General features: G+C 41.9%; 1 protein-coding gene across 1 annotated transcript in view; it reads left to right on the top strand.

Annotated features, from left to right (window-relative positions):
- The first annotated feature begins 280 nt into the window (after positions 1-280).
- The window catches only part of LOC136875972 (uncharacterized), an 87,466-nt gene continuing 67,861 nt past the window's right edge, over positions 281-19,885 (top strand). The window contains exon 1 of the mRNA XM_067149586.2: positions 281-352. Coding sequence (XP_067005687.2) covers positions 284-352 — 69 coding nt within the window. The 5' untranslated portion in view covers positions 281-283. The remainder of the gene's footprint in view (positions 353-19,885) is intronic.

The following is a 19,885-nucleotide window of genomic DNA, read 5'->3' on the forward strand; positions in this document are numbered from 1 at the left end:
GCGCTCAAAAAGAACAAAAGAACCTTTCCGAAACATGTATAACAGAAATATTTTTCTTTTTTTTTTCTTTCGCACACCTTGTTTCTATCCAAAAAAGTAATATTGAAGAAAAATTGAACAACGTGGTTTCCAGGTGGGAAAAGGTATTATTGTATTGTATAAGGCCTATATTTCGAGGTCATAGTCACTAGGATATTAAATAACAGAGTGTGATTGTAATCTGCGGATGTAGGATTTGAGAGATATAGCTCCACGTCCTCTAGCATTGCCAGTTGGACCGACCATGGCGATGAGAATTCCCTTGGTAATACGCGTTATTCTGCAGACTGTCATCGCCCTAGTTCTCGCAGAGGTAAGTATAGGAGGAAAAGACTATTATTTTTCATGCATGACGTAGGCTAACGTTTCTGTAGAATCCAAAACTTGAAGTGTTACCTATTTGGAGTTAATATTATGCCGGGATTACGATCCACTTAATGCAACACGAAGTAACACGAGATAAACTTTAGGAAATGGGTTCAAAGTCGGAAGAGGTAGTCGGATTCTTGAAGGGCAGAACAATGTCCATTCGACACTCCATATCGTACGGCGTCAGCGTGTCCGGTGACACATTTGGTGTTCATCCGACACATTTTTTACAACTCAGCCATAGATCACACAACAGAGATCCATATAACCTTCTGAACCCAATGTGGCAAGTTCGATCCTGGCTCAGTCCGGTGGTATTTGAAGATGCTCAAATACGTCAGCCTCCTGTCAGTAGATTTAATGGCACGTAAAAGAACTCCTGCGAGACAAAATTCCGGCACCTCCGCGTCTCCGAAAACCGTAAAAGCAGTTAGTGGGACGTAAAAAAAAAACCAAAATGGAACATCGAAATTGCGCGCAAGCTGTTAAAAACGAGTCAAATCAAAATACCTCCACACGGTCGCAGAGGCCATATTATTGTTATGATCTAGCATGTTCCGGCAAAAGAGTATAAGTCGAAAATATACTATTTCAGTAGAAGCATTTTTCTTTATTTAAGTAGTAGGCCTATATCTATTGCAAAACCATGCAAGTGTTTAAAAATGTTACGTTCTTAGTCTTATATCATTTTTACCGCAAGTGTGTGATCAGTGATCACTACGTCACAGAATCCGGACTTATCTCATTTTGGCAATTTTTGACTTATACTACTACTAAAAGGTTTTCATTCCTCCCCTGAAGGTGGAGGCGGGCCTTGTAGACGGTGACGCCGTCTCTCAGGCCGGGAGATTTGTTTTTTGTTTTTACGTCGCACCAACACAGATAGGTCTCATGGCGGCGATATGACAGGAAAGGGCTAGGGCTGGGGAAGGAAGCGGCTGTGGCCTTAATTAAGGAACAGCCCCAACATTTGCCTGGTGTGAAAGTGAGAAACCACGGAAAACCATCTTCAGGGTTGCCGACAGTGGGGTTCGAACCCACTATCTTCCGAATACTGGATACTGGCCACACTTAAGCGACTGCAGCTATCGAGCTCGGTCGAGATTTGTTACGGTGAAGGAGATGCACGGAGAAGTTGACGGGGTTGGTGGCCGTGGCCTATACTAGGAACTGTCCTGACATTCGCCTTTGTGCAGGAGAATGGAAAACCATGGACAACCATTCTCAGGACAGCCAACGGTTGGGGCCAGCCGTAGAGCCACGGTGGAGCCGTGGCCACCCTTCCTCTGCTCGGTTGGTCGGTCAGAGTGCAGAGCTGCGGACCAGCCGTGGCCATTTATGGCCCAAGACCCACTCTGCATCTACCGACGGACTAATACTCTTTTGCCCGGCCGAGTTGGCCGTGTGGTTGGGGTCCCGCAGCTGTGAGCTTGCATGCGGGAGATGGTGGGTTCGAATCCCACTGCCGGCAGCCCTGAAGATGGTTTTTAGTGGTTTCCCATTTTCACACCATGCAAATGCTGGGGCTGTACCTCAATTAAGGCCACGACCGCTAAATTCCTACTCCTAGCCTTGTTAAGGCTTTATTTTCCTGCTTAACAAAAGGAATGACTGACTCAACTTCGTTCATTTTCTGTGCACGCCATGGTTTGGTTGTCTGCTCAGAAAACGTTACATTGCTTTCAAAGAATGCAATGTTGACATCATCCTTCAAAATGTTAACGAGGCGCGATCGTGCTATCTCTGTGTTTGCCTTTTTAACGTCAACTCTTCCCAGGTTCGTTATATTTACTTTGATGATAACAGCTTGATAGATTCGTAAGTTCTTATTTTTCAGCGCAGACTTCGCAGTACCGAGCGAGTTGGCCATGCGGTTAGGGATGCGCAACTGCGAGCTTGCATTCGGGAGATAGTGGGCTCGAACTCCACTGTCGGCAGTCCTGAAGATGGTTTTCCGTGGTTTCGCGTTATTTCCCATTTTCACACCAGGCAAATGCTGGGGCTGTACCTTAATTAAGGCCACAGTCTATTCCTTCACATTCCTAGCCCTTTCCTATCTAATCGTCGCCATAAGATCTACCTGTGTCGGTGCGACGTAAAGTAACTAGTAAATATATTAAAACTTCGCAGTATGCATCCTGTCAAAAAGAAAAAGAAACCACCTTTCGCTTTTCGAAAATCAAATGGTCATAAGTATGTCTCCCGGTCATGGCCATCCAACGGCTGCTAATTTTATTTGGCACCTAACCATAAGACATATCCTGCACGGTTGATAGGTAACATTGTCTGACTATCCATCCATACCTTACACCACTGCCTGCACGGTTGCTATGTAACCTTGTCTGACCATCCATCCATACCTTACATCACTGCCTGCACGGTTGCTAGGTAACATTGTCTGACTACCCATCCATACCTTACATCACTGCCTGCACGGTTGCTAGGTAACCTTGTCTGACCATCCATCCATACCACAGTCTAATATACACAGTCGCGAAGCTCCTTAGTAATGAAATGGCATCCTGTTGTCAGGCGGAACGACACTAGCGCTCGTAGCGGCCAGCAAGCTGTAACTGTCCGGAACAATTCTCTACCCAACAGTTGAATGCACTTTCCCACGTAAATTATAAACTGTAACCACCTCGACAACTATATTAATCGTACATTTTAATAAAATACGTTGATACACTAGACTACAGCGTGGTAATAATACCGAAGGAAAACAACAATAGTTCATTTTCGAAGGAACAGCTTATCATACCACTGTAATTAAGGTCTTAGCCATTTTCGAAATCCTATTATTGAACTGAATTTGGTAATTTCACATACATCATAAAAATAGTAATGAACTATAAAACAATTCAAATAATATTCAAACATCTCAGGAACCTAAATGGCTGGATTTTGAGCTTTTTTGTTTTATGACACTGAAAACTTTCATTGCAAAATATCACGAGGTAATCTAATCTTAGTTTCACAAATAATTTCAACACTAATGACTTAGTACCTTCACAGCATTAATGTGGAAAATCAGGTGTTAACATTAGGGAATTAATAGTATACTACATCGAAGTTAGTGAGCATACAGCCCATGTTCTCTTGGCTCCTCTGACAATCGCGCAAGTGGCTGGGCGGCTTATCAGCTTACATTTCGGAGATAGTGGGTTCGAACTCCACTGTCGCCAGCCCTGAAGATGGGTTTCCGTGGTTTCCCATTGTCAAAACAGTCTGTACCTTAATTAAGGCCATGGTTTCTTCCTTCTCGCTCCAAGCCCTTTCCTATCCCACTGTTGCCAAAAGACCTATCTGAGTCGGTGCAACGTATGACTGTGTGTTGTGCTCCTTTGAGACGGGCTAATCTTCTCTTATCAATAACTTTCGGTTCGAAGAAATCTGCGGAGATTCCATACTAATTTCTTCTTCTCTGCTGACATAAACTGGCTGTCTCCAAAATGATTGGAACATAACGTGATGTTATTGTACAAATAGTTCACATTTTTCTTCAATAAATCATCCCCCCTACTATTTACAAGCAATGTTCTTGCCTTTCTTCCTTTCTTAATCCGTTTACCCTCCAGGGTTGGTTTTTCCTTCGGACTGAGTGAGGGATCCCACCTGTACCACCTCTAGGGCAGTGTCCTGGAGCGTGAGACTTTGGTTTGGGCGATAAAACTAGGGAGGAGGGCCAGTAGCTCGCCCAGGCGGCCTCACCAGCTATGCTGAAGAGGGGCCTTGTGGGGGATGGAAAGATTGGAAGGGATAGACAAGGGAGATGGAAGAAAGCGACCGTGGCCTTAACTTACGTACCATCCCGGCATTTGTCTGGACAAGTGGGAAACCACGGAAAACGACTTCGAAGATGGTTGAGGTGGGAATCGAACTCCCTTCTACTCAGTTAACTTCTCGAGGATGAATGGACCCCGTTCCAGCCCTCGTACCACTTCTTCAAATTTCGTGGTAGAGCCTGGAATCAAACCCGTGCCTCCGGGTGGTGGTAGCTAATCACATTAACCACTACACAGAGGCGACAAGCAATTTTCTACACATTGAAAATCAAAACACCGCTACGTGTTAGAGGTTACGGTTGTATTAAAACGTTATTTAAGTTCATATCATTGGATGGATTTCACTACGAGTTACATTCCTAAATTAGTGATGAACGAAATGCCTACTTATCTGAAGTTAATTTCTGAATCTTCACAATATTGTTCTCTTATCCGAAAATTTAAACAGTAATTAAGGCTTTAATGCTCAGGATCTTTAGACAGCCTAAAGAATGATAGCTCTGGTGTCTTCTTGTAACTGAGCAATTTATTGCGCCACTCACACCTCCTTTCGTACATACCATGTCAATTTAATAGTAAACCGATCATCTATAATGTAATTACCTCACGCTTACCTCGCAAAACGTATACAACTTACACATCCCAGAAGACCGGCAGCTTGCTGGCCACGTGGAGCGCTGCAGTCGCATGGATGAAAAAAATAAGCCGAGCTTCGCGACTGTGTATATTAGACTGTGATCCATACCTTACATCACTGCCTGCACGGTTGCTATCGTTACACTTCCGTCACACATCTTTGTCGCGTTACGTTACGCAAATTTTCGGATGACCCCCAGTCGAAGATGGTCTTGAATGGAAGATTAAAACGCATCAGCATTTCATAATTGTTGGCTGCCGTATAGCTGAAAGAAAAGCAAGTTCCTGAAGTAAATTCAAAAACTAAGTGACTTCAGAAAATAATCTTGTGCAATTGTGCTTTTCACGTCCGAAACATATAAACAATCCATTAAAAACATAAAACAGATATATTAAGTGTGGTAAAGTGACTGGTGATGAACAAATACAAGTGATTAATTACTCCTAACTGTGAGCGAAGTGAGTGCTGTGGTAGTTAGCTCTTTTGGAAGGGTTATACTGTAATATGTGTTCTGTGGTCCCCTCCGTGGCAGGGGCGGGGTTGATGATAGTCCCCATCGCCAAATGAAGATTTTCCTCCTTTACCGTCAACGTCAACAGACGAAACCTACTGTATATGTCCCACCATAACCACCAGTCAAATACCCGCGGTAGTACAATTACCGTCATGAATCCTGGAACCTTCGGTATTACACCGGAGATCCTGCAGCTTTTAAGGATTTAAACATTAATCTCCGGCCCGTAACTACTCCTCCAGTTACAACTACCAGGAAACCAATCATTGTAGTGTCATCTACAGTAACTTCAAAAATCCTCCTGCCGCTCCAGAATGGACTGAGAAATCGAGTAGGGCAAAACTATCCTTCCCCACAAGGGTTAGAAAGACAACGGCACAGAAAAATGCACGGAAAACAAGGCGTTTGAAGTATTCGCTGGGAGTAACCAGCTGAGCGGTACCTAACATGAAGCAGTCGGCTTCAACTGGAAATGAACCTAGTGTGCAAGCCAACACTCCCGCTACAAGTGAACCCATGACTGCAGTTACCAAGTCACAACTTGGGGATCCCATATCGGTCCCCAGCGAGGTCTCTCAAATGGATACTGAAACCACACCAGTGGTAAGTAAGGCTAGGGTACACCCCCCCCCCCTAAAAATTTAGCTGATTGCGAAAAGCTAAAAAAAATGTATTTTTTGAGACCTCTGCAGCTCCACACTACACACATCAGCTGCCCCACATGAGACCTTTAAAAGTAATAATTCGTAATTTAACTGAAACTGTCGATATTTATGATATTAAAATTGAATTAAATGAACTAGGGTATGCACCTATGGATGTGCACCAGTTCACCAAGAAAGACAACTCAACTAAGAGTTTTATCAAGCTCCCTGTTTTTTCACTCACCCTCCCAAGGGGTGAATTTTCTGAAACTATATGCCGCGTGCGGTACATCTGCGGCTGTAAAGTGAAATTTGAGGCATTCAAGAGTGGCAATATCCAATACTATATATGCCAGAGACTGGGTCACTCAGCAAATTACTGCTACATGCCCTTAAGGTATGTTAAGTGTGGTTCTTCACATGCACCAAACCAATGTTCTTTAAAACCAGAAGAAAAAGCACACTGTGTTAATTGTGATGGTGACCATCCTGTTTCCTGGGAAGGTTGTCAAGAGACTAAGACGCAAAAATCACCCGCACAAAGGCGATTGAGTATACAGCCATCAAGACCTGTAATAACATCACCTTCGCTAATGCTGCAGAAGGAAATGCCCCTCCTATCTCAGATATTCCAGGAAACGGGGCAAATGACCTCTGCGGTATAGGATAAATTCTATCCCTTCTCCGAGAAATTAACCTCCCCGGGTTACTTCCCATTTTAAGAGATACCGTACAGCTAACAAGCTAAGGCATATTTACAAAAATCTGAATACCAGGCTCACATTTGAGACTAAAGACAAAATAAACTTTGCTATTACACAGGATCACCTACTGATATATTCAGTAAAATTGAGTTACTAATAAACGCCTTTATGAGCAATTATGGCTCAGATTAGGCGACTGTCTGTCTATGGAGTCACTACATGTGCTTTTGTGAAGGTGTCACGGGACAGAAACTCGAACTCGAGGCTTTTGTCTCTGACAACGAATCGAACACGGCCGACTGGATCCCTCGCTGCGCTCCAAGGAGCTATCTAGAGCGACGCATCAAGTCGGCCGTGTATCGACATATAGGGCAATTCAAAATCATGGACCCGATTTCATAAATTTATTCTGTGAAGTCTAATAAACATATCGTAATGTGAGGCATGTGTTAAGAACTGTAAACTCTCAAAGTTTTATTTCAGTCATATCACAAGTGTTCCATGTGAGCACCTCGCGTAACACGACATACATCAAGCCGATAGTCTATCTCCTGCCAAACCTTGTGTAGTGTGTAGCGGTCAATCTCTGCGATGGCTGCTGTGATGCGGGCACGAAGGTCGTCCAATGTTAGTGGAAGAGGTGGTACGTAAACATGATCCTTTACGAAACCCCACAAGCAGAAATCACATGGGGTTAAGTCGGGGAACGCGGTGGCTAGCGAATGAGAGTTCGATCCTCCTGAGATGCACAACCTATCCATCGTTGTGCCAATGTCTCTTGCACCAGTTGCAAGCGGTAGGGTTTCATTCGTAAACGTTTCCGCAGAATACGCCAAACAGTTGCGTGTGGAAGTTCAAGTTGCCTCGCTGCCCGGTAGGCGGACTTCTGCGGACTCCGCACGAAACTGGCGCAAAAACATTTCACTGTCTCTTCCCCGGTCGAAGGACGGCCAGTAGACTTTCGCTTGATGCAGCCCGTGTCTCTGAATTTTGCATACCACGCACGAATGGTTTTACCAGCAGGTGGGTCTCTTCCATACCTGGTACGGAAATGCCGTTGACACTAATCACAGACTTGTTTACATCGTAATCAAGCACACAGAACGACTTCTGCTCTCCAGCCGCAGCATTTTCTTTACTCGCTTCCTGCGCGCTCGTAACGGCTGAATATGAAACCGCGTGGGATGAAATCTAAACTCAACTAAACTTTGAAAGTTTACCTTTCTTTCCGCATATCTCACAGATCTCATATGTTCATTAGATTTCATAGAATAAATTTATGAATTCGGGTCCATCTTTTTGAATTGCCCTGTACTATTATTATTGGAAACCTTTCTTAAACCACATATGAATTTTAAAATACGAAATACGACGATCTGCCGACTTGCCCAACTGAACCACCTCCACTACCGTACATATTCCGTTTATTCAAGACCTAAGAGTCCTCTGCTACCAGCAGACTTGGACTATTTACTAAATCAGAAAGATAGGGTTCCGATAATAATAGCTGGAGATCTGAGTTGATTTCAGTTCTGAGCACATAGACTTCAAATGTAGGGTTACTACTCCAAAGGGAACGCTAGTAAATTTTCTACGAGAGAGAAAAAAAAAGCTCTGATTTCCACTTCTGATGAGCCCACATATTTTAAGTATTCATCAAGTTGTAAGCCGGACATACTGGACGTAGTTCTGTGTAAACATTATTATAACCCGATTGAGGATAATGTTCACAGAGTACTAAATTCAGATCATCAACCCATAGTATTCAATATTACGTGGACCATTCAGTGAGCGTCTATGCCTGACGTCAGGCCTGATATAGATTTTCGTAAATATAATCGACATATTTATAAAAATCTGAATACCAGGTTCCTTTTTGAGAATGGAGACAAAATAGACTTTGCTATTACGCATTTTGAAAACAAATACGGTGACTATAAATAGCGTGTACCAGTAAGACCAGGCAAACACAGGATCACCTTTGCCTGGTATTGAACGTATTTTTAACTACGACTCGCCTGACCATAATACGTCCACAGAACTGAGTTAGCAGACAATAATTCACGGACTCCAGATCTCCTGGATTTGATTAAAATTAAAAGCATTGTCAGGAAGCGCTGGCAGAGATTTCGTGATCCTGCTGATAGAACTGAGTTCAAAGAATTAAAGAAACTCGTCCAGGAAATATTGTTTGAACGTAAGACTTAGAGATGGGAGTCGCTCACTGCGACTTTAGAAAAGAGCGAAAATGACTTTTGGCGTGTCACTCGCTCACAATCATGTAAACGTGCTGTTCACGGCAGACGAAGGCTAGCTTTCTCCCGTCTGGAAAAAGCCGAAGCTTTCGCAGACACATTAGAAAGTCAATTTACAGCCAACAGGGCTACGTACGACGATGACGTTGAGACCATTCACGACGATATTCTGCGGCAAGTTTCGAGACTTAGAAGACTTAAATTATGTTGACTATAATCAAATTTCTCCTATGGGAATTAGGCGGTCATTAGAAAACTCAGGGAGGGCAAAGCGGCTAGCCCTGACAGCATAAAGACAACGCATTTAAAGCATCTGCCTCCCAATGCATTGACATGCTGATATGTTCAATGCATGCATTTCGATTGGCTACTTTCCTAGCGAATGGAAAACTGCAAAGATCATAATGATCCCCAAGCGCGTTAAAGACCATCTTTTCCCGCAAAAATACCGTCCCATCTCACTGCTGTCCTACATTTCATAAACCTTTGAGAGATGCCTTCGTAAACTCCTGAACCGACACCTTACTAGCCATGATATCATCCAACCTGAGCAGTTTGGATTCAGATCCATGCGTTGTGCCCCTCTACAGGTACTGCGCTTGGCTTATGACATTACCACTGGTACTGACCTCAGATAGCCGGTTCCGGCGGTATTTATGGATATTGAACATGCATTTGATACAGTGTGGCACCCACCGTTATTATATAAAATGCACTTCATTGCTCATGTGCCGCCATACCTGCCTCGGATGGTAGCCAGCTTTCTGAGCAGAAAATCGTTCTTCGTGAGTGTAGATGGAAAGAGTTCCTCTATTCGCGGAATAGAAGCGGGAGTACCCCAAGGCAGTACTCTTTCACTGGTGCTGTACAGTCTTACGGGAAACGATCTCTCCAGGTTACCACATGTGCGTATAGCGCAATATGCTGATTATGTTGCACTGTACGCTATGGCTAGAGAGCACCTGAGCTTTACATATTTATCTGAATATTTAAAGCTCTTCGTGAACTGGTGCAACGTTAACTGTATGAATGTTAACACGACTAAAACAGTTGCCATGATGTTCACTAGAAGAAGACTGGACGTCCCACTCCTGATTTTAGATGATACTTCACTACCATAGCAACCCAGGACTAAGTATCTGGACATGAAGTTGCTCTGGCGCGATCACATTGCACAGGCTATCGTCAGAGCGAAAGTTCGTATGTGCGCTCTGCATCCTCGATTGAGAGACAGACATTTCGATTCAAAAAGAGGTTAACAGCCTGCATTAGGCCCGTCCTGATGTACGGCTGCGAAGCCTGGGGATATATCCCTAAAACCTATGTGGGAGCGCTACAAGTGGTTCAGAACAGGGTCATATTCATAATGATAAACCCCCCCACGATACACGAATTTACGAAAACTACACACATCCCTACAGAAACCGACGATACGCCGCTATATTAATAAGACAGCTCTAGGTGTACTTGAACGTATCCATGCTGGTCCTCATGATCGCGGCATTATATTAATTAGGAGACTTTCTCAAATTTCAAAATTGCCCACCAGGCGAAAAACCCGAGGACCGTGGCTTTTATATAAAAGATAAACTGATGTGTGTTAAAGTAGGGCTTTTTTCATTCTTATTATGTGTTTAATACATAAACGGCGAATTTATCCCCGATAGAGAATATCTTTAAGGTAAGTAGAGACCTACCTTAGGTGAGTTTCTCCTTCCTTAAAAAAGTCCCTAGCTTTGATACATACACGTAGAAGGACCAAGTTTAGGCCCAGGGATATGCAGATCCATAGGAGAGGTTAAAAAAGAAGACCCCCAGCCATAAGACATATTTACATCAAAATGTCTTCCTGTGATCCACCAAAAATGAGTTCCATTAAATCCTTTGGGATCTGTGGTCAGCTTCCGCGTTTTTACTTTTTCAGTGACTCCGAAAATACCATCACATGAAAGAAAAGTATGGTTCATTTGGGGAAATCGTGTGTTATTTCATCAAAATATCCCTTTGATACAAGTTTGACATACCTTGGTTCTTGTTCTGGCCGTTACAGTTGTCCGACCAGAGCACCAATCTTCTTTTGATCGGTGTTCAGTTGAGGAGTTACATAGTCGTAGAGGCAGATTGCTATTTCATTGCAGCCCCGTCTTCCTGCAATTTCCTCCCGTAAGTACATGCATGTACTGCCATTGTCTTCGAGATGAATACCAAAGTTTACGCACGCCAACTATCTCCGGTAGTAAATCTAGCCGTGGGTCAAAGGAGGTACACACATCTGCTTCTGTAAATCGTATGAAATAACTCACACTTCGGAGGATGACAGTTTAGCTGCTTTCCCGTCTACAGCCATAATTTTCTGTTTTGGCATGGTGTACGTCACGTTTGATGATGTTCATGCGGATTGGTGGAAGCTTCAATGTTGACTTTGGGCCGATAACAATTTGGCCATGTATCATCACGAGGAAGTTCAAACGACAGGATAAATTCAGTCTTGAAAATGTGATTTAACCAATGCCTGGGAACTTTTAGGCGTAATATTCTCTTCAGTCTCATATTTTTCAATGAAACACATCATCTATGTATGCGAAAACGTGCTCCAGTTTTCCAACTTCATCTCTGCTAATAAGTAAATAAGCTACTTTTCCTTACACTTTTCTTTCACCCCAGAAAAAGCAATGAAGTTTGTGAATGTTCAAATCTGGTGACAAGTAACCCCATTATGGTTATCCTCCACGCCATAATGGTTCTCCCTACAAGGTCTGCTTGCAACATATTTAATAACATTTTCCGTTCTAGGACTTCTCTTTTCTTCAGTGGATATATCATCACCAGAAGCCACTTTTGCACAGAGCAACTTCACTCTCGCTGATATGGCAAAGGAATCACAAAATGTTCTTCCAACACGAATTGAAGAATGTGGAAGGGGAAGAGAAAATGAAAATGTGTGTTGACGCTTACTGTCGTGTATCCTGATATGTTCAGTGATTTATCTATTAACAGCCATTGTGCGAATAGGATTTCTCAAAAAGCTATGTTGTTTAGTGTAACTTGAAAGAGTTCAAACGTCCTAAATACAACATGTCTTGCACTCACTTTTAATGCTGCGCAGTCATAGCTGCACTTGCAAGACATCTACAACAAAATTAAAATTGTGTTAAAAAGTACAAGGCCACAAAGAACTTTCAAGGGATGAGGTCGCTGAAAACAATACTGAAAACATTATTAAACACTCTTACCTCATCTGGAAGCTTTTCCCCAGAAACATAATGGTTAGATTTCGGTTTTTTGTAAGGCTTTTCTGCATTAGGTTTGAACGGACGCTTTTCACTACGAGATCCTTGTTTCGGTCTTTTTCTTGAATAAAGTCACAAACACAAGATGCCGCAATGAACACAACCTCTGAAGAGAGTGTATAAGAGGGCGGGAAGTGAACTCTTCTTCAATTTTATACCACTTCTAGCAACACTAGCGACGTATCACTTCGTGTGCAAGATAGAACGTAAATCGCCAAAAAAATTGTTTTAGTAACTGTTCATATGTTGATCACCCAACGAAAATGCATAAGCGTTACGCAGAACAGAAATAAAAAGAAAAACAATGTGACGAATAGCTTAAAATCACACAACAATGAGGCAAAGGTGAAAATATTATGGCAAAAATGAAGAAAAATAACTATGCATGTCTGTAATCAGGAGGCCATGATCAGGATTTATGTATAAGTTAGCATTGTGCACGAATTAAAGTAATAAATAATAATAATAATAATAATAATAATAATAATAATAATAATAATAATAATAATAATAATAATAATAATAATAATAATAATAATAATACCGAGCTCGATAGCTACAGTCGCTTAAGTGTGGCCAGTATCCAGTATTCGGAAGATAGTGGGTTCGAACCCCACTGTCGACGGCCCTGAAGATGTTTTTCCGTGGTTTCCCATTTTCACTCCAGGCAAATTCTGGGGCTGCAACGTAATTAAGGCTACGGTCGCTTCATTCCCATTCCTAGCCCCTTCTTGCCCCATCGTCGCCATAATTCTATCTGTGTCGGTGCGACGTAAAGCACTTGTAAAGTAATAATAATAATTTAGGCATAGGGATGTGGCGACCCCATCGTCCAGTGGGAAACCACTGCAATCAGCCACCCGATTGTTTACGGGAAAACTATAACCTTTTGGTTTTGAAGGAAATGCCTACCCACAGCCACGAACATCTCGAGGCACCTCTCGATCTCAACAATCGAGTTGTATTTTCGTGATATTTCCCAAAAGATCACCACTAGATGTATTTTCAAATTGTAACCCTGACATGATGGAACACACGCTACCAAAGCAACTACACCAGGCCCCGGACGCACGTCCGGTTTCTCCCGATCGTCGTATTCCGGGGGATCGGGAACATCATGCACCAGAGAAACATCGGAACTTCTTAAAATGTCTTCGCCCCCCCAAAAGGAACTTCCTTGGTACTATTAACATCAACACCCTGCTGAAAACTAAAAAGCTTAAACAACTGACTGACGCCCTGGACAAATTTGATATTCAAATCCTAGTGGTCCGAGAAACCAGGTTCCAAGATAAGAACCACTTTGACTCTGAAAACTTCAGGATATTTAAGGGTAAACCAACCATAAATATCAAAGGGAATTTATCAATACTCGGGACAGCCTTTGCAGTAAGGAAAACTATCCTAGATTCAGTTATCGACTTTACATCACAATGTGAAAGAATCTCAGTGCTTACAGTGAAATCAAGCAACAAAGAATATGAATTGATAAATGTCCGTGCCCCCCACTAACATAGACAATAAGAAAAATACAAGAAAGTAGAAGACTTTGGGGAACTGCTTGAAGAAACGACTAGCAAGACCCTTAGACATCACGTTCAAATATCGTTAGGGGATTTCAATGCGCAGGTTAGCAGAGAGAAGAAATACATATCAATCGTAGGACTTCATCCTGCACATCGGCGGAGTAATATGAATGGAGAACGTCCAATAAGCTTTTGTACATTATTCATGCTGAGAAGCATGTCCACGGACTTTATGAGAGCTTTACATAAAAATAAAACTTTGAGATCACCTAACCAATTACTAGGGGAATTCCAGATTGTTAATGTTGCTATTTCCGAAAAGAAAATGTTTGGGATTCAGAATGTTTTCACCTTTGCCTCATTATTGTGTGATTTTAAGCTATTCGTCACATTGTTTTTCTTTTTATTTCTGTTCTGCGTAACGCTTATGCATTTTCGTTGGGTAATCAACATATGAACAGTTACTAAAACATTTTTTTTGGCGATTTACGTTCTATCTTGCACACGAAGTGATACGTCGCTAGTGTTGCTAGAAGTGGTATAAAATTGAAGAAGAGTTCACTTCCCGCTCTCTTATACACTCTCTTCAGAGGTTGTGTTCATTGCGGCATCTTGTGTTTGTGACTTTATTCAAGAAAAAGACCGAAACAAGGATCTCGTAGTGAAAAGCGTCCGTTCAAACCTAATGCAGAAAAGCCTTACAAAAAACTGAAATCTAACCATTATGTTTCTGGGGAAAAGCTTCCAGATGAGGTAAGAGTGTTTAATAATGTTTTCAGTATTGTTTTCAGCGACTAGTACGGACGGAAGTTGTCGATTCGGATCACTACCTTACGCAGTCCGACTCGATGGCTGAACGGTCAGCGTTCTGGCCTTCGGTTCAGAGGGTCCCGGGTTTGATTCCCGGCCGGGTCCGGGATTTTAACCTTAATTGGTTAATTCCAATGGCACAGGGGCTGGGTGTACTTGTTGTCTTCATCATCATTTCAACCCCATCACGACGCGCAGGTCGCCTACGGGCCTCAAATAGAAAGACCTGCACCTGGCGAGCCGAACCCGTCCTGGGATATCCCGGCACTAAAAGCCATACGACATTTCATACTACCTTACGCAAATCAAGGATAGGTTCCAACCAAACAGATCCAGATCAAGTTCCTAAGGTGTGGCCAAATATTTGCAACACATTACAGTCATCAGCAATGACATTCGGGCAGCCACTCAGGAAATGTAAACACAGATGGTGAAACACAACCTGTGATGAAGCTATCAATGACAGAATCAAACAATGGAATCAATGGAATGGACACCGAACAGTCGATAGATCGGAGAATCTCCTGAAGACTCAAGAACTGACCTCAAAAACAATCCGCCGCGAAAAACGTACATGCGAGAATAACAAACTCCCAGAGATGGAACAGGATTTCCAGAAAACCAACACTCGGAATTTCTACAAGATATTCCATGAGGACTTGTCAGGGTACAAACCACCAATATTAAGTTTTCGTCGACCTAACGGATCACTAGAGACAAACAAGATACTGGATGACTATTTCCAAAATCTACTGAACTGCGATCCACCAATTGATGACTACCGTTTGAAAAACCTCCACCAAACTCAGACTCACAACCCCCAACAACTCAAGAAATAAAAGAGATAGTCCAATCGCTCAAAAATAATAAAGCCCCTGGGAACGATGGCAGAACTGCAGAGATGTTGAAAATAGGACGAAATGACCTCATCAGAAGAATTCATACACTCTTAACAGAAATGTAGCAGACCATGATGATTCCGAAGGACTGGAAGAAAGCCCTTATCCATCAGTTACATAAGAAAGGTGATCGGACAGACCCAGCAATTACAGAGGCATATCCCTTTTACCAGTTATATACAAGGTTTTATCTAAAACTCTGTTAAATAGAGTTGAACAACAAAGAGATCACTTGATTAGTGAATACCAAGCAGGCTTCAGAAAAGGTAGATCGTGTTCTAAGCAAATTTGGAGTCTGGAGACAATATTAAGGACACGCCGCAGTACCACCACATTTGTCACCTTTGTGGACTTTAAAAAGGCGTATGATTCTATCGACAGACAAACTGTCGTGGACAACCTAGGAAAGCTAAGTGTGGATAAGAAGACCACAGAATTAATCCGCCAGACTCTCACAGACACAACATCTCAAATGAAATTTCTAGGTGAACTATCAGAGCCTTTGGAAGTGCATACAGGAGTACGACAAGGAGATGGCCTCTCCCCGATCCTTTTTAAGTTAGTGTTAGACAGTGTCATCAGGGAATGGGGAAAAGAATTCGAAGGTATAAACATTGGTACTTGGGGACAAAGAATTAACGTGAAGTGCCTAGCTTTTGCTAATGATCTAGCTACCTTAACCAAGACTAGTGAAGAAACCAGGTATGCCATAAGAAGTTACATGAGATAGCAACAAAGACAGGCCCCCAAATATCGTATGAGAAGACTCATATCATGACTAATGGCTACCAGAATATCCGAAGATCCCCACTACAAACAAATTATGGAATAATCGCACAAGCCTCTTCCTTCAAATATCTAGGAGAAATCATTGTACCATCCGGATTGGACAGGAAATCTAATTTAGAAAGAGCCACCAAACTCCTGAAAGCATACCGAATAACATGGAATCACTACAATTAAAGAGTGATATCACGAAATGTAAAACTTAAGCATTACAAGACTGATGTTCTTCCGGAAGCTTTGTGCTGTATGTCTCAGAAAACACGTCTCTAGGAGGGCATTCTAAAATTGATGCAATTGAAAAACAAGAACGAAAAATTCGTAGAAAAATATATGGCCCCGTTCATGTAAATGGTATATGGATCAAAAGAAAAAGTGTAGATTTGTACAAAGCAATCTACAAGTTAACCGATACCGTATGCAGGAGACGATTGAAATTCTATGGCTACATTTGTAGAATGGACGACACTAGATATGCAAAAGTACTGCTTGTTATAATGAATTCAAAGAAGGTCAAAATCAGCTGGTTAGAGGAAATAAAGCAGAACATCACAGAAGATAACATCAGGGATCGCAAAACTTGTGGAACTTTGGTTACAAAGCACACGTTTACGGAAAAGGCTAAAAGAACCACAGGGAAACAATGGACTGAAGAACGCGGAAATAGCATAGCGAGTTTATGAAGAGATTTCGGGAGGAGAAGAAGAAAGGAAAACCATCATCAAGTTAACAAGTTCCAACGTGCTCTGTAAACGGGCATATCGAAGAAAGAAGAAGAAGTTAAAGGATGGCATATCATCAAAATTCGGGCCCTGATAATAAGTAAATACCAATACATCTCTGCTACAACCACGAAATATTATTATTAGTATCATCATACGGACGTCACCTTAATACATCAAAGGAGTATGCGAAAACGTACTCCAGTTTTCGAACTTGATCTGTAAGTATATAACCCCTTTTCATTACACTTTCCTCTCACCCAAGGAAAAACAAAGGGCACCTCTAAATGAACTCCTTTGATATGTTTGTTTGTTTGTTTGTTTGTTTGTTTGTTTGTTTGTTTTGTTAAGTCTTTAGCCCGGAGATAGGTTGCATCTTCAAATAGCACTACGGAATGTTATGTATTTATTGGGAAACCGCAAGAACCGATGGCAGCTCTATAATGAGACTTGTAAGGCGAGACGAGGAGTGAGGTAATTTGTAATTGCCTTCCTCACTGAGCCAGAAAGTGCTCATGCAGCACAAGCGAGCCTATGAGTAACAACTTTCAAATCATTCAGACGCACTAGCCGTGCTCCGAATGTCATTACTAAGCACCATTCAGTAGCTTTCATACTGCCACAGTCAGGTGGTGGTGGTGATTATTGTTTTAAGAGGAAGTAGAACTAGGCAACCATCCTCTATATAACACTAATCAGGGAGAAAAATGGAAGGGATCCGACACTTCGAAAAATGAAGATATCGGCCAAAGGAAGACAAGGGCCACGAAGGGCGTGAAAACGAAAGACTCCCTAGCCCTCGCAAACCTAATAGCGTCGGGGTCGGAAAAGAACAAGAGTTGACCAAGGGAGGTCGGATAGGATAGATGAAAGTGAGGAGCCTGGCACAAGTAAGTGGAAGAAATGCCAGGACTCAGCTGAGGGCCCCGTGGTCGCCAACCGACGCTCCAAAGTTCAGAGCCCCTGAGGCCCCTTTTAGTCGCCTCTTACGACAGGCAGGGGATACCGTGGGTGTTATTCTACCGCCCCCACCCACAGGGGGAACTGCCACAGTCATATACAAGACTGACTTCGGTGGAAGTACACTCAACCACACAAACATTGGCCGTCAGAGAAGATGACTTTCAAAACCATTTTGTTTGAAATAGGATGAACATATCGTGCAAGTGGTAGGATTCCAAGAATCATCTTTTCGGCCATCGACTATCCACAGTTTACGAATATCCTCACCTTTCGAGAACGTTTAAAAATGAATACAGTCGAGCTGTTATTTGCGACATCGCGTTTAACGACGTAATGAATATAACGGCGAAATCTAACGGTCCCGTCTAAATCCTATATATACACTGCGTTTAAAAACTCGCTTAGTAAGACGTCGCCTATTACGACATGTCGTATAAAACGACGTATTTTGATCACATTTTCGGAATAATGTATCAACTATAACGTCCTATGTTGAGTTTTTGTTACGTACCGTATTTGGGGATTGTTGGCAACAATGTAACGCTTATTATTGTTGATTTAAAATCAGTCTGTTAAACAGGCAAGATAAGCATCGCTGTGAAGACGTCGCAAAGTAAACGGAAAGTGTTTAATGTAGAAAAGTCACACACAATATGGCGACTTAATGTCCCACCATGGACTATTACTCTTCCAAAAATTAACTTTGAAATAAATTACAGTGTCAAAGATGAAACTGACAGATCTCACTACCATCAATTATTTCTTTACTATACTGATGGATCAAAATGTGAGGAAAGAAATGGATGTGGGATTGTATATCCTGAACGTGCCATGCTATACCGATTGCCTGACTACTATACAGTCTTCTCTAATGAGCTGTACGCAGTACAGCAGGCTATGCTATATATTTTGAAAACCAGCACCTGTAATAACTCCATCATTTTTTCTGATTCAAAAAGTGCATTAAACGCAATAGAAAGTCCATCATCGAAACACATCCTTGTACAAGAAATACAACTGTTGTTTAACAACATCATGAAAGAAGGCAAACAAGTCATCCTTGTGTGGATACCCTCTCATAGAGGTATTCAAGGCAATGAATCTGATGAACAAGCAGCTAAAGACGCTACTTACCTTCCGCTAGGCGATCTAACAATAGCCACCCCTCACACTGACATTATTGCCTATGCTAAAACAAAATTATACCAACAGTGGAAGATAAAATGGCTTCAAACTTCAAACAGCAAACTCCATGAAGTAACAACGGAATCTACAGTACAACACTATCTTCACACAGGCAAGTCCTAATAACTAGAATACTAGAATACGGCCACTCCAATAGTGTGTTGACTGTGAAGCACATCATAACAGACTGTTCACTGTATGACAAATGGCGCCAGCACCACGGTATGCCTAACGATATTAAGGGGACACACTCATCTCCTTCACTGTGCAAACAAATTATCAAGTTTTTCAAAGACACTGGTCTGTATTCAAAAATTTAACTGTTCAGTTTAAAATACCAACATCTTTTATATTTTTTTCATTCTTCACCCTACTGTAATTTAATGTAAATTCTACAGTTAGAGGTCACGATAAGACCTTAGGGTTAAAGTGACTCTAAATTATCTTAATAAAAAAACAATATGGCGATACAAACGATATAGGTATACAGCGTGCCAAAATATCTGAGGGAGACGTTGACCTAGATGTTAGGCCCCTTTATAACGACAAGCACCATCAGAATATCTGAGTAGAAAGATATTGAAGAATATTTACTTAGATGGCTTAAAAAGCGAAGTACAAATAATAATGTGCCGATCAGTGGACCTACTCTTCAAGCGAAAGCCAATTAAATTCCTCGCATTCACACTCCACAAATACTGTACTATAATTACAGTACTTCTTTCAGTTACATTTTTGTTTTGACTTAATTCTGTTACTT

The sequence above is a fragment of the Anabrus simplex genome, chromosome 6 (genome assembly GCF_040414725.1).
Source record: "Anabrus simplex isolate iqAnaSimp1 chromosome 6, ASM4041472v1, whole genome shotgun sequence".
Taxonomy (NCBI): Eukaryota; Metazoa; Arthropoda; class Insecta; order Orthoptera; family Tettigoniidae; genus Anabrus; species Anabrus simplex.